Source organism: Gracilinanus agilis, chromosome 6, assembly GCF_016433145.1.
Source record: "Gracilinanus agilis isolate LMUSP501 chromosome 6, AgileGrace, whole genome shotgun sequence".
Taxonomy (NCBI): Eukaryota; Metazoa; Chordata; class Mammalia; order Didelphimorphia; family Didelphidae; genus Gracilinanus; species Gracilinanus agilis.
In genome coordinates this window covers 60,195,205-60,211,594 of record NC_058135.1, presented here as the reverse complement: position 1 = coordinate 60,211,594, position 16,390 = coordinate 60,195,205, and the positions used below count along the sequence as shown (strand labels likewise).

The 16,390-nt window shown below is 39.7% G+C and overlaps 1 protein-coding gene across 1 annotated transcript in view; it reads right to left on the bottom strand.

The window, feature by feature from the left end:
* The window catches only part of LOC123252257 (glutamyl aminopeptidase), a 117,658-nt gene extending 108,846 nt beyond the window's left edge, over window positions 1–8,812 (bottom strand). Inside the window, exon 1 of the mRNA XM_044681646.1 lies at window positions 8,103–8,812. Within this exon, the coding sequence (XP_044537581.1) occupies window positions 8,103–8,746 (644 nt within the window). The 5' untranslated portion in view covers window positions 8,747–8,812. The remainder of the gene's footprint in view (window positions 1–8,102) is intronic.
* Window positions 8,813–16,390: the final 7,578 nt, after the last annotated feature.

Here is a 16,390-nt window from a genome sequence, read left to right as displayed (position 1 = left end):
TAGGGAGACAAAGTGTCAGAGTACAGAGAGTTACAGGCTTAGGTGGAGGCAAGGAAGGAAATGAAAATGAAATATTTTATCCACTTTTCCATCCAGCTAGTAGGAATAGGACAAAAAGTGTGTGTGTGTGTGTGTGTGTGTGTGTGTGTGTGTGTGTGTGTGTGTGTGGTGAGGGAGGAGGGAAGATTCTAGACCACTGAAAGGCAAGAGGAAAGAATTCTGGGATCATTTGGAATGGGATGGGGGGGATTTCAAAATGTCTTTTGAGGTTAGCCTTCCAGAGATACAATTTAGAGGACTGATTATACCCTTAGGGAACTATAGTGCTGCATCCTTAATTTAACCCAAGAAAACTACTGGTGCAGTGGAAAGAATGCTAGATTTGGTGTCAAAATGTGTTGAAATCATGGCTTTGATGCTATCAATTTTACCTCAAACAATTCTCAGGGCCTTGGTTTTACATCTATAAAATACGTGGGGGAAGGGTAGATGGACTCTAAAGTCTCTTCTTTAAATCTATGATACTGTGATCCTGTGATAGCCCAGGAAAAGTGACTCAACTTGTTTTGCTTTATTTCCCCAAGCCCCATGCTAAGACTAGCCTCAGCAAAGAGAGTGGGTAATTGTCCCTCCTACTGGGATGAAGAGAGCTCCCTTCACTCTCTCCATGAGTCACCCTTTCCCCTGTGCTCCTCAGGCTTTGAGTGCCAAGGTAGCACACTGGCAAAGGGTCTGGGCTTTCTGAGGAGTGCCTCCAATTCTGTCAGTCCTAACTTTGTAAAGTTAAAGCAGAAGACGAGGGGTAATGCAATTACTAATGCTCACATGGATTTTCACAGTGACTTGTAGTTGTACTCTGTATGTTTCATACATACTGAGAGGCAAATGATACATGAATGGCAAGTAAGACTTCTAAAATCAACTTTTTTTAAATCCATAAGACACATCAACAACAAGCAATGAATATTTCTGGAAGACACAAGACAGAGGCATAGAATCAGAGAGCAGAGACAGAGAGAAAGACAGAAGAGAGCAGGCAAAGTATAGAAAGATAGAGACAGTGACAGAGAAAACAGCCTATAGAGACAAATGGAGGGAGAAACAGAGAGGAGAGACAGAGAGGGAGGAGAGAGTCAAAGAAACAGAGAGACAGAAAGAAAGGGAGAGACAGAGAGAGATAGAAAGAGATAGGAAAAGGAGGAAGGAAGACACAGTGCCAGCTGACCAAACAGCTCTAATACCAACAAAAGGGCTATAAAAAATTCCCTGTTTTATGATGAGTTGAACTACTACTAATATTGGACTGGTTACTGGCCATCTGTTGCTCAAAGGGCTATAAAAGAATGCCTGCCCTTTGATCCAGCCATACCATTGTTGGGTTTGTACACCAAAAAGATCACAGATAAACAGACTTGTACGAAAATATTTATAGCTGCGCTTTTTGTGGTGGCAAAAAACTGGAAAATGCAGGTAAGCCCTTCAATTGGGGAATGGCTGAACAAATTGTGGTATATGCTGGTGATGGAATACTATTGTGCTCAAAGGAATAATAAACTGGAGGAATTCCATGTGAACTGGAGACACCTCCAGGAATTGATGCAGAGCGAAAGGAGCAGAGCCAAAAGAACATTGTACACAGAGACCAATACACTGTGATAAAATAGAATGTGATGGACTTCTGTACTAGCAGAAATGCAACGACCCGGGACAATTCTTGAGGGATTTATGAAAAAGAACGCTGCCCACATTCAGAGGAAGAACTACAGGAGTGGAAACAGAAGAAAAACAACTGCTTGAACACATGGGTTGAGGCGGACATGATTGGGGAGGTAGACTCGAAACTACCACACCAATGCAACTATCAACAATTTGGAAATAGGTCTTGATCAATGACACATGTTAAAACCAGTGGAAATGCACATCAGCCATGTGGGGAGGAGGGAGCTTGGGGGGTAAAGGGGAAAGTAAGAGCATTAATTATGTAACCATGTTAACTTTTCAAAAAAATAAATATTAATAAATGTTAAAAAATAAAACAGGGAATTATTATGTTGAGTTCATGTTAACTTCGACTCTACTTTCTAATTGCATTTCAAATATGAAATTTGGAAGACACAAGGCTTTTAACTTTTATGAATGTCATAAATTCAGAAACCTGCTCTTATATGAAGCGAAACCACTCTAATTGCGCTCATTCTTGTCCCAGTTCCTCCTACCAAAAACAGTTTCTCCCCTCTCTTATATCTGGATGGGACCTATTGAAGCTTATAAATCAGTCTGCAATCTCTCTCAGGGTTAGCAATCCACAGAAAAGAGAAGACTGGTCAATCCAAGTATGATTTTACAACTTGTTCCAGGAGACTTTCAAAACCACATGTCCAAGAAAGCACTGGCAATGTACCATGTAATGTGAGAACCCTTGCCTGATAACTAATTAAACCTGTGGTAAACTTTGGAATCTGTCAGTCTCCAAATGGAATCTGAAAAAGCTTAGGTCATCTTCCTTACAACCCATTTTCTTCCTACTGTATTTTTTTTTTTTTAATTTCAGATTGACCACTGAGACAAAACTGAGTTTGGGTCTTGCCTTCTTTTTACCAACACATGTCCATAAAAGGGAAGGAAATGAGCATTTATTAAGCACCCTTTATGTGCTAATATTTGTTCTAAACACTTTTACAATGATCTCATCTCATCCTCACAACATTCCTGGGGAATAATTTCAATTCTTTCCCCCATTTTACAGTTGAGACTATAACCAGAAAATCATTAATAGCTCGATCAATTCTTGGAGTGTGATTTTTAGAACTATAAGATGTAAGTGTGTGATTTGTAGTAACAATGTAGTGTATATAATCAGATTAAGCATGTAGTCCCATGATATCACCTGATTTATAATCTGAAGTGGATGTGTTATCATATTAACCATAAGTGAGTTACTATGTTAATCCTAGGTGTGAATCTATTTTAGAATGTATTTTATATCCAACTATCAGAGGCTACAGGGACCCAAAGATCACCCAAAGTTCATGGAGGCCAGGATCCCTTGGAGAGCCCTGCGGTGAGTGGGCAGGAGTCCACGAGGGCTTGGGGTTATGGGGGATAGGGACAAACATGAAACTATGTATGTGTATTTTGCAATTTGAGGTTTCACATTTTGGACTGGGGGAGAGATCAGCAGAGCTCTGTTCTTAAGCTTTCTTTGCTCACGATAAAGTCAGATCTTTGCCCAGAAGGCTCCCAGCATCTTTTGTCAACAATGAAAATGAGCCTCAGAAGTGACTTGCCTAAAGTAACACAGCTAATAATTGTTTGAGGTTGGATTTGAACTCGGGTCTTTCTTATTTTAAAGCCTAGTACTTTATCCTTTATACCAGTAATGGTGAACCCTTTAGAGGGGTGGATGATGTCTTCAGACATGCATGGAGAAGGGAAGGGAATTGAATCATCCCAGCCCTGTGTTCCTCTGGCTTTCTAGTAACAAACTCTGGCAAACTATGTACTGGGTGACAGCTCATGTACCCACAGAGAGGGCTCTGCCATAGGTTTGCCATCATGACTTTATACCATCCCAATGCCTCTCACTAAGTATTAGCAAAAGGAATTAAAAGTTATAATTCATGATATAGTTCTTAGTCTTTTTCCATATAAGAACTCCTGATATAAAACCCATCCATAGACCTTATTCCATATTTGACTCCCTTTCCTGCAATATATACTGTTTCTGTAATAAACCATATGATTTCATTACAAAGAAGCATTTATTGAGTTGACACCTTTAAAAAAATGTGAAAGTCATCATAAATAGATGGAGGGGAAAGACTACCAAAGCAACTGCTTGGGTCTATATATTGCTTCCTCTAATTCTTTCAAAATGGATTATTTTATTGAAAATTTTCTAATGAGTCCTCATTCCTCGTGCCATTGGAGTTGATAATGGTTGTCAAAATCTATGCCAAGGAAATACAAGCTCTGGAAGATGCCATTAAGGTGGAATGACTTTGGATAAGAATTCGACAATTGACTTGAAGAAAGGCCATCTAAGAGCCAGTCTAGCTAAGTTGGAGAAGCTTTTCTCCAGAGCAGGGGTCGGCAACCTTTTTGGCCGTGAGAGCCATAAACGCCACATTTTTTAAAATGTAATTTCGTGAGAGCCGTACAGTGCTCACAGTGCGCTCCTGTAACAGCACCTGAAAAAAAATGGACTTTATGGCTCCTGCAGAAAGAGCCATACTTTGTCGACCCCTGCTCCAGAGAAAAGCTTCTCCAACTTCTCTCTGGGATGGTGATTTGTTTTTAACTACAACTCCTGAAGGTCATCTCTCAAGGCATCTTTGGGATCTCTGTTCAGAAGAGTACCTCACTAATGAAAACACAGATGCTGATGACATTTGAGCAGAACATCCTGATTTATTGGTTGCCTTACATGAATTATTTCATTGGAGCCTCATAATAAGTCTCTGAGATAAGGAGGGTAGATTTCATTAGCCTCCTTTTTCAGACTAAGAGACTTCTTCTCAGAGAACATGAGTGATCAGACTAATGCTAGTGAGTTACAGAGCTGGGATCTGGGTCAGGTCTTCACTTCTAAATGTAATATTAAGGTGGAGTTTCCATATGATTCACACAGAAATTGTGATGTTAAGATGGAGATCCCAAAAACTCTGCAGAGAAAAAATAATTTCTCATGATTATCTTTTTACTACAATCAATAATGTCACATCCATGGCAAGATCCATATGAACTAAATGCAAAGTGAAGTGAGAAGACCTGGAGATGACTGGAACAGCAATATTATAATGACAGCTAGCTGTGATAGACTTGACTACTCTGATCTATACAATGATCCAAGACAATTCCAAAGGATTCATGATTTTAAAATTCTCTCTACCTCCAGAGGGAGAACAGATGAACTCTGAGTGAAACTGAAATATAATTTTCTTACTTCATTTGTATTGCTTTAAAAAATGTGGCTTATATGGAAATATGTTTTGCAGCTTTCACATGTATAATTGCCTTCTTAGTGAGTATTGGAGGAGGTGGGAAGAAAAGAGAGAATTCAGAATCAAAATTTAAAAGAATGTTTTTAAAAATAATAAATTGAAGAAAATATTTTTAAATATATATATAATGCCAACAGAGGAGCAGCAAAGTGACTCAGCGGTTTGACAGCCTAGCTAGAATTGGGAAGACTTGGATTCTAATCTAGCCTCAGACACTTCCTAACTGTGTGACCCTGGGCAAGTCACTTAACCCTTCATTGACTAGCCCTTGCTGCTTTTCTGCCTTAGAGCCAAAACACAGTTGTAATTGTAAGATGGAAAGGTTTAAAAAAAAAAGAAAAAGAATGCCATATCCAATGTAACATGGGGACTATTTAATTATTTGCTCAATAGACTGCAACAGTTTCTCACAGTGTGGTCAGCAGACCCTTTTAGGGTCTAAGACCCTTTTAGGGAGTCTGTAAGATTAAAATTCTTTTCATAATGCTAGACGTTATTGGTTATTAACATTCTGTTCCCTTTCTCAACTACATATTTATGTGAGACAAGACTTTCTTCATCCAAAATATATCACAATATACTAAAAGCAAAAGCAGATATGAGAATCCAGCTGTCCTCTATTAAGCTAGACATAAAAGAGATTTACAAAAATGTATAAACAATGATACTCTATTGCTATTTTTTTGGAAAAGTTATTTTTTCACAAAAATGTCAATTATGTTGACATATAACTGGTTTATCATTGTTTTACATTAAGAAATATTTTAAGATTTTATCACTTTCCATTTCTAGCATAGTAAGTATCAATAGATATAACACACATAAACTTGTTGGGGTCCTCAATAGTTTTTAAGAGGACTGTAGGGGTCCTGAGACCACAGGATCTTGAGAATTCCTGCTCAAAAATGAGGAACCTTTTCCCAGACTTGCCAATTTTCACAAAAGTAATGATAAGAAAGACTAAGGTGGGAAGAAGGATAAGAAAAGCCAGGAGGGGGAAGAGTCAAGACAGCCCACTACTTTTCGTTTTTTATCTTTCATTATAGCAGCTCTGGCATTTTACAGCAGGCATCCCTTCATAGCCATGGCAACCAGATCAGCAAGCAATGAAATGGCCAATACCAAAGGTTTCCCCTTCTTCCCTGGATTCTTCCATAAAGTATTGCATCTACCTTTAGTTTGAGGGTTTCTATTCCTGGCTTCTGTGGCTTAACTATTGCTTTGGGAATAGCCAAAGGCAAGTAATTATGTGTGTTCGATGCATTTAAAAAAATTGCTTCCTTGACTACAAATATATCTGCTTGGCAGCTCTTTTTATAGCAGCTAAGAACTAAGGTAATGCCTAACTCTTCCTGGGTATCTAGTATAAGAATATCTATTGTTCATGGGTAACTAGTAAAACCTAATAAAAAAAATCTAGTAAAAGTATTGTACCATAACAATTGATGAAAACAATGGTTTCAGTGAAACTTCAAAAGCCACATGTTAACAATGCAGTGAAATGAGCATAAAGAGAACAATTTACATTATGTTTTATATATATGTAAATATATATAAAATATGTATTATATACAAATTACATAGGGAAAAAGCTTTAAAAGTTCCTACGAGTGCTCTGATCAGTACAATGACCAACTACTCTTTTTGGGGACTACTTACTAAAGTAAACCTGAATGTGACGTGTTAGAACCATGCTGGTGAATGAGAGATTGATTTTTTTTTAGACATGGATGATACAGGATAAGTTTTACTTGTCTACACATTTTTAAAGAGTTTTGCTCTTCTTTCTTTTATTTTTTCCCCACTGGTGAGGAGGGATGGGAGAGGGAGAGAAACTGATTTCTAGAAGCTGATTGAAAAGTTTTTGAAAAAATTTAAAATTTTGGAGAAAAAAAAATGTAAAATTTAGTTCTAAGGAAGTAAAATATTATACCTGTTTGAGAAACAGTACCTGAGATGTTACTAGAGAACAGTAACAGGGAACTTAACAGCGGAGACTCACAAGTGTGGTATTGAAGAGTTCTAAACCCTACTTAGATTTAAATGGGTAGATTGACAGGGTGGCTTAAGGAGATGAGGTGGGGGTTGAGGGCGGCGAGAGAAGGATAAACCCAAGAGTTTCCAAGGCAGCACAGGAAAGCTGATTCTCTCTATTCCTTCTGTCAAGCCACAGCCTGGCTCTACCCCTAGCAAAAGGGTGTGGAGAACTTTTTTTGGACTTCATTATAGTACTACTATAATATGTCTTTTATGCCAAAAAAAAAAAAAATGGAAAGAAAAGCTGGGTAAGATTCAGAGCCCTGGGCTCAGCATCATCATCTAATGAGGTATAATAAACATCTATTCAGCTATTCATGACTTAGCCTAATATACCACATTGACAGTGATGGTAACCCTTTTCGGAGATATCATTTAACCCCTTTGTGTCCCAGTTTCTCCCCATCTCTTCAAGTATTGTCAAATTTAGCAAGACTGTTTCAAATTCAAAAAGACGGAAATTTTCAAATTTAAGCCATTATCATTCATCCCAGAAAGTAGCGTTATTGCCATCTGAGGAAATTATGCAGAATAATTGCCAAATTCCAGGCAGCTTGGAATAATACTGAGGACAAGATATTGTCTGTTATGTTTTCCCCAAATACAATAAAAGGCTCTCACTCATTTCCCCCTTGGTGCAGTCCTGCCAGTACTCTGAAATGTTTTTGTTGGTACAGACAGTGTGAGGGTTTTTGTGTCCCATACGAATGGACAAAATTGAAACCAAGAGTGAGAAAATAGCAACAAACAGAGCAGAAAGCAAAAAGAGAGAAAGGGTAGGGGGTGGCTAGGTAGTTCAGCAGATTGAAAGCAAGGCCTAGAGATGGGAGGTCCTGGGTTCAAATCTGGCCTCTGACACTTCCTAGCTATGTGACCCTGGGCAAGTCACTTGACCCCCATTACCCAGTCCTTTCCACTCTTCTGCCTTGGAATTGTCACACAATATCGATTCTAAGGCAGAAGGTAAGGTTGTTTGAGAGAGGGGGGGGAGGGGAAAGAGGGGAAAGTGGATAAGTGGATAGGAGTTGGACCGAGGCAAAAAGAATTAAAATGAAAGTTTACTTGGTTATTCCATTTTCTGTGTAGGTAGTCCGATAAAACCCAACAAGGGAGCCATTCAGCCAGCCTTGGAAGTTCATGGTCAGGTGATAGGTGCTTTCTCCATCAGTTGGAGGCAATTCTTCCTCAGCCTCGATCACCACATACTCCTGCTTCTTGTACTCAAAGCACTTCTTCAATGGGATCTCCTCCCCAGAGGATTTCTTCAGCACTGGAGATGGCTTGGTGATCCATGTCTCTCTAAGATGTAACCACAGGTGTTTGGTGGGTTGGGTCACATTGATGTGGATGGTGACCGTGCCCGTGTAAGTATCTTCCTCCATCAGAGGCTTCACCTCCAGGTCATAGTGTACAGGGTTGATGTATGTGGGCAGTCGGAAATTTGTCCACTGGCCGCTTTCATCAGCATTGGCCGGGCAGGGGCTGTCCTCGGGTGAAGGAAGAGCTGACGGTCCAGGAGTTCCAGGAGCTGGAGAGCCCGGGATGGTGGGAGTTTGTCCCGAATCCTCAGAAGTGTCACAAGTTCTGGTCAGTCCCACTGAAAGTCCTACTATTAGCCCCACAACAACCACGACTGCACAGATAATGGCCACATGCTTTTTTCTTATACAGTACCTCTTAACCGTCTCATACTCCAAAGAATTCATTTTTGTTTCCAAGGCTGAGGGACCATGAAAAGGAGACCAGATTTCACGACTTTCAGCAGACTTGCTTTTTTTCCAATTTGGAAAGGAACTCACTCCAAGCTGCCGATCTCTGGTCTCTGTTTTCTATTCCCACACCTCCTCGTTGGCCCGCCTATTTCCCTCTCCCCTCACATTCCTACCGGTCACTCAGTTAATGAGTACGCACACGGAGGCTAACACACCCACTAGGAGAGACACACTCAGGAGCCAGAGGGGGAAATGGGGGAACAAAAGGCACTCAGCTGGTGGAAGGAGACTTCAAAGTCTGAGAGGGGAAAAAAGAAACTGTGGTTCTGACTCCCCTTCTAAACTGCGAAACTGCATGTCTCCCTCCTAGCCCTCCTACCTAAGGCACCCCAGTGAGTTAAACTTAAAACAGCGCTGGACTTAGCAGCAACCGGAGGGCAGCTGTATGCCAAGGCACTGTCAGCAACTTTGAGAGACACAGAGACAGAGACAGAGAGGCAGAAGCGGAGAAGGAAAGAGAAGCTGAGAGGAAAAGAGAAAGTAGAGACAAAGGCAAAGAAACGGCGAGAAAGAGAAAGAAATACACAGAGCAAAGAAGAAGCAGAGATGGAGACGGAGACGGAGACAAAGACAGAGGCAGAGATAGAGACAGTGACAGAGACAGATGGAATCAGAGAGAGAGAAGCAGAGAAGAAAAGAGAAAGTGGAGACAAAGAAAGAAACAAAGAAAGAAAAACAGAGAAAAAGAGGAGCAAGAACAAAGAACAGGGAGAGACAGATAGACACACACAGGGAAAAGCACAAAGAAAAAGAATCAGAGGCAGAGAAACAGATGGAGACACACAGAGACAGGCAGACATAAAACATTCATGTAAAAAACTACACATTGGATCGGCGAGGTAGCCCAAAGGATAGAGAACCAGGACCGGAGACAAGAGGTCCTGCGTTCAGATCTAGCATTGGACATTTTCTAGCCATGTGACCCTGGACAAGTCTCTTAACTCCAGGTGCCTAACTCTTACAGCTATTCTGCCTCAGAACCAATACTTAATATTGATTCTAAGACAGAAAGTAAGGGTTTTGTTAAAAGCTATACATACCTTAGGAAAACTCAACCTCTGCTCCAAGAGTATTCCTTTTTCCCCCTGTTTTGCCTTTTACCAGCAAAAATTCTCTTAAATGTTTACATCAGAAGGTGAAACAAAGAGCTTTGCTTTCATAACTTTGAAAACAAAACAACCTTTCCTTTGTTTGTTGCTGTTCTTTTCACATCATGAAATCATTCATATTCCGCTAATAGGATTAGATAGTGGTAATGGCACGGGCATTGTAACCCCAAATTATAGACGTATTTTAGGTCAGACTGTAAGCAGGAAAATTCCTTTGCTCCTTTACATCCTTGTGACTACTAACCCTAAGCATCTGATAAGACACTGAGAGGATTTGTCCTTTAGGTTTTGAGATGGAGGTAGAGATACACCTCCAGGCTATGTCTTGATACCATCTGGACATCTATCTGTCCCCTAAACTATGAGGGTCACCCCCTATGTCTTCAGGCAGACCCTGGTCAGTTGACCAACCATCCCCCCACTACCACTGTGCCTGAGTGTATACTCATGTATCAACTGTTATTAAGAGTATAAAGACCTGAAGGGGAAAGTAAGAACATGAATCATGTAACCAAGGATAACTTTTCCAAAAAATAAAAATTATTAAAAAAAAAAAAAGAGTATAAAAACCCCAGGTTTGATGTCCTCTAGGAGGCAGCTTTCCATCTATGCTGTCCTCCCAGCCAGATTCAACATGAATTCTAAATGAAATAAATTTCTCTTTTTATTTCTAAGATAAGTTATGGAGTCTTACATTCTTGCAAAGGTTACCCGTCCCAAATCTAGGGGGTTCACCTCAAGCCCCACCAACAGTAAGAATATTGAATCTGAACTCAAAGGACTTGGGTCCAAATCCCATCCTTACTACTTGTGTGACCTTGAAGGAAGTCACTTAACTTCCTTGAGCCTCCATTTCCCTATCCATAAAATGTGGGGTTGGACTAGTGACTTCTGAGACCTTCCCCAGATCTATAGCCAGGGTTCTAATATCCCATGTTTACTATTTGCCTGACCTCAGTTTCTTCGCCGGTAAGATCAGTAGCCTCTGAGGTACTTTCCGATTCTACATCTATGATCTTTTGATCTTGTAAGTCACTTATTGGACTCATTTGCTATGGAGAGACAATATTTATTTCTCTCCATCACAAGGCCTTCCAGGAAATAAGAACTCAATGCTTATTTTGCCTTCCCTCTGTTGATCCCACCCCACCCCCAATTTATCCTGTCTATAGCTCACTTGTACAGAGTTGTTGAATGTTGTCTTCTCTCCTTAGACTGTAAGCTCCATGAAGGTAAAGACTCTGCTTTTGCCTTTCTTTGTGGCCCCAGCAATTACACACATAGTAAACACTTTACATTTTTCTGAATTTAATTTATTTACATGTCAACACAATGTTTAATCATCATTTTCTGACATTTTGCAATCCACGATCTTTCCCTTCCTTTGACCCTTCCCCAAGGCAGCAAGTAATATGATATATGTTGTACACGTATGATATCATACACTGCATGTTCATCATGAAACATATTGCTTATACTGGACAAAAATCCATGGAGGAAATAAAGTAAAGAATAGCATGTTTCAAACTACATTCAGATTCCATCAGTACCTTCTATAGCAGCGGATCTCCTTTTTCATCATGAGATCCTTGGGGTTGACCTGGATCCCCTTGTTGCTAATAATAGTTAATTCATTTCTAGTTGGATATTGGACATTACTGCTGTTACTGGGTCTAATGTTCTCCCGGTTCTGCTCATTTCATTTTGCATCATCCCATATAAGTCTTTCTAAGTTTTTTGGTGATTGTCACGTTCATCATTTTTTATGGCATCAAGTATTCCATCACAATCATACTATAAATATGGAAAATGATAAAGGCTGGTATAATAATATATATTAGTAATTTAATCAAAGCCATGCTGATAGATAAAGTTATTAGACCACGCGCTTATAAGCATTCAAAATCTGCCGCCTAGCCATAATTGTCTCCTGTCTCCTCCGAGTCTGCTGGCCAAGAGAGAGAGCCTCCCTCCTAACCCAGGAGATTATAAACTCCTCTCTGCGTCAATGTAGGCCTCCCCACGCCCAAAGAACCGGAAACGGAAACCCGTTGGACCACGGGAAATGTAGTTTGATACATTTCCCAAATTTCACTTTTACATACAGCACAGCTTGTTCAACTGCTCCCCACTTGATGGACATCCCTTCCGTTCTTTGCCACCACAAAAAAAAAAAAAAAAAGCTGCTAGAAATATTTTTGTACAAGGAGGTCCTTTCCTCCTATCTTTGATCTCTCTGGGATTTATACCTAGTAGTGGTATTGCTGGGTCAAGGGGTATGCACAGTTTTATTGCTCTTTGGGTATGGTTCTAAATTGCTTTCCAGACTATGTAGCTACTTTTAATAATTATTTTGACTAACTTTATTTAAGTTTAACTAATCCAATTTCAGATATATCTAAATGACTAAAGAGAGATTAAATCTAGGGGGAAGGCCAGATCCCTGAATCAGAGGCTTAGAGGAAGGAAAAGAGGAGAAAAAGAAGAGAGGGGAAAAGAAGTCAGAGAAGTAGAAAGAGTATGGATCTTTGTTCTGCTTGACGTTCTGAAGGAAATCATAAGATTGCCAGAAATCTTAAAGATCCCATGCAGACAGGTGTCATGGGGATGATGAAAAGAATATTGGATATATAAAATTAGGGGGAAAATTCAAAATCCTAGCCCTCCTACTCACCTATGTGACCTTGGGCAAGACACAATTCTCTGGGTTCCAATTTCATCTTATGTAAAACCCTTTCTAAATAAATGTTGCTATGATCCCCAGATCTACTTTCCCCTTCTTTCTCACCACCATTTTTAAGACCTTTGGTTCTATCTCCGCTATATTTCTCATGCTTCTCTGATATCCACTGCCACCATCCCAGCCTATCATCAGACTACTATATGTCTGTTGTTATTCAGACCCATTAGACTCTTCAGGACCCCATGGATAAATACTTTTTTTGGCAAGGATCCTGGAGTGGTTTACCATCTCCTTCTCCAATGAATTAAATAAAACAGGATTAAGTGACTTGCCCAGGGTCATTCAGCTAGGAAGTGTGTGAGGCCATATTTAAACTCTAGTCTTCCCAAATCCAAGCCCAACAACTTTATCCACTAAGTCATTTGACTGCTTCCACCATATGCTGAGGGTATTTTAATTGCTTCATTTATTTTTAAGTCTTACCTTCTGCTTTAGAATTAATACTAAATATTGGTTCCAAAGCAGAAGAGCAATAAGGACTGAGGAACTGGGTTAAGTGAATTGCTTTGGGTCACAAAAGCTAGGAAGTGTCTGAGATGAGACCCAGGACTTCCTATGTCCAGGCCTGCCTCTCTGTTGCAACTGCTTTTAACAAATCTTTCTTTTCTGTTTAATTCATAGTTTATGCCATTGTCAGACTGTGTTCTTAATGTTGAGATCTGATTATGTCACTCATCTGTTCAATCTTCTGCAAGTCCTTGCTGTCTATGTAATAAAGTCCAAACTCCCATAACTGATATTCAAGATCTTCCATAATCCAATCTTACTTTATCAGTTCTTATCACCCATTATGAACTAGGTTATTATCTTTCCCCTGCACACACCCTAGCTTCCCTACCCCTAGACTTTCCACTCACTTTCTTTCCTATGCCTGAAATGTTCTTTATCCCCCTCTCCACCCAGTGAATTCTTCTCCACCTTTAAAGTCCAACTCAGATACCATCTCTTTCTTGAAGCCTTCCTTGATACCTCTTGTTAATAACAGTGCAAATATCTATCTCCTGGGGACCTTGCTTTGTACCTTTTTTGCATACTTATCATGTTCTACTGTGTTTTACAATAATCATCATATCTTGTATTTTCACTATGACTCATACAATTGATTTCCTATAATCTTTCTAAGGACAGGGACTACATCTCACCTGATTATATCCCTCAGAACATCTAGCACAGTGTCTACTGCATGTTTTGTGAAATGAATCCAGTTCAATGCTCTTGTTTTTCTTTTTCTTTTTTTTTTTTTCCTTTTTTTTTGAAACCCTTACCTTCTGAGTAGTAAGGATAGGCAATGGGGGTCAAGTGACTTCCCCAGGGTCACACAGCTGGGATGTGTCTGAGGCCAGATTTGAACCAAGGACCTCCCATCTCTAGGCCTGGCTCTCAATCCACTGAGCTACCCAGCTGCCCCCTCTTGTTTTTCTAAGAAAGAAAATTAGTTCCAGAAAAGTAGTGATTTCCCAAAGGTCAGCATAGCTAAAAGTGATAGAACAAGGGCAGCTTGGTGGGGAAATGGCTAGTGGTCTGGATCTAAAGTCAGAAAGACTTGAGTTCAAATCCAGACTCAGATACTTACTAGCTATGTGACCCTAGACAAGTCACTTAATATCTATCTGCCTCAATTCCTTCCATTGTAAAATAAAAATAATACTGTTATTTTTCTTTGCCCTTTCTTTTCAAAGAGGAACAATGTCTTTTGATTCTAGCATAAATTGGATTTAAGTGAGGCAGAGACTAAAGTAGTCCCTGATAGAACAATCCAAAATAGAATAATCAGTCTTATAACATATATTATATTGGGGCAGCTAGGTGGCTTGTGGCTCAGTGGATAGAGCACAAGTCGCATAATTTTTTTCTAATCACAGGTATACAAATGATAAACAAAGTCTCCAAGCCATGAAGAAAGATAGGTTTATTGGAATGGAGCAGTCTGCAAAAGGGAATTCTTGGTTATCCTTGAGTTCACACTCATGAAAAGGGAATCCTTTGTTCTCTTTGCCTACTTAACACTAGTTTGGTTGGCAATAACTTTGAATTGACACAAGCTTGAACTAGGTGGCAGAAGCTTGAAAACCACTTAGTGAATTCACACCCTACCTAGTGCTAGGTGAGAAGCCAACTAGATACTTGGAGAGTTCCACTCTTTTTTCTAACTCAAACAGTCAGAAACTTGTTCACACCCTCAGAAAGTATGAACCTTTTTTGATAAGCATTCACACCTCCAGAAGGTGCAAACTAGTTTCCACAAAGACCACCCCCTGGACAGTGCTAGACAATTTGGAAGCTGTGATTGGCCCCTGTGAAAAGGGGCAGGGATAGGAAACCACCATAAAAGCCTTGAAGGCTTCTGGTGAGGAGGGCCCTTGATGAAGGAGCTCTTCTGGTCCATGAAGGAGTGTTGAGACCTTGGTGAGACTACTTTAAATATCTTCTTTTGAATTCCACGTGGTGAGTTTAAAGTCTGAATCTTCCTGAACTTCTCTTAAGAAATTTCTTTTAATAGGCTCTGTGAATGAATTTTTGCTTCATTCACCTCCGGGCCTCTTACCAACTGAGTTAGATTCTTATTTCCTTATTTCCTCTCTTCTTAATTGTAAATAAACTTCCATAAAAGTCAATTTTGACTTGAGATTATTCTTAATTGAGGATTGACAATAGTTCAATCCTCTGGGAACCATCTTTTAATATATTGAACCCAATAAACCCCTTTTCCCCCTTACAAGTCCCACAACAAATCTGGACCCCTGGTCAAGACCAGAGGACCCCAAGCACTATGAGAGACCTTCCTTTATACCAAAAAGTATAAGACAACTTTTTGTACCAGTATAAAAATAGCACAGAATAGCCATACTTCTCAAAGAATAGAGACACCCAGAAGCAATATTCATTGGTTAGGTCACCTACGAAGCACCCCTTATTTGGTAAAAGAAATCTTTTGACTATGACTTAAGAATCACTTGATGGAAAGGGGAGAAGCAGTGTTGCCTGGGCTAAGAGTGGGTGGTGATGAGTGGTACCAGGTTCTGGGCATCCTGAAGTATAATGGATCACTAACTTAGGATGCCTGGTATACCAACTTTGAAGGGTAGGGCTGGTGCTAAGGCCTCTGTAAAAGCAGTTATTTCCTTCATTTAAAACCTTAATACTTATACCAGAATATTCACAAAAGCCTGCTAAAATCCTGACTTATATTATCTTAAAATTACAATTATGATTATCTCAAGACTACTGATAACATTAAAATCTAATCGTCATATAAGAGGTTAGGGGGATTTTTCTCTCACACACCAGCCCTGGCATCAGGAAGGGTTCAAATCTGGCTTCAGACATTTCCTAGCTGTGTGACCCTGGATAAGTCACTTAACCTTAATTGCCTAGCCCTTACACTCTGTAGAGATTAAAATTATTATGCAATATCTCCAGGTATAGTACTTATAAAGTTTATTAATACTAACTTGAAGCAAAAGGAAGATAAAAACTAGAGAGAGCTCACCCAGCCAAATGTGGGAAAAAGGAAGAAGAGGGAGGACATTACAGAAGTATGAAAACAATAACATAAACATGCATGTAAATGAAAAGGGGAAAGGAATTTTGGGATGGGGAAAGAATGATGGGAGATGGAGTCTAAAGGTACAAAATTTCTAATTATACATATCCTCCTGTGATCCTCTGGGGACATTGGTCTCCTAAAGGATCAAAGGGGGGTATGTATAATTAGAGAATTTTGTA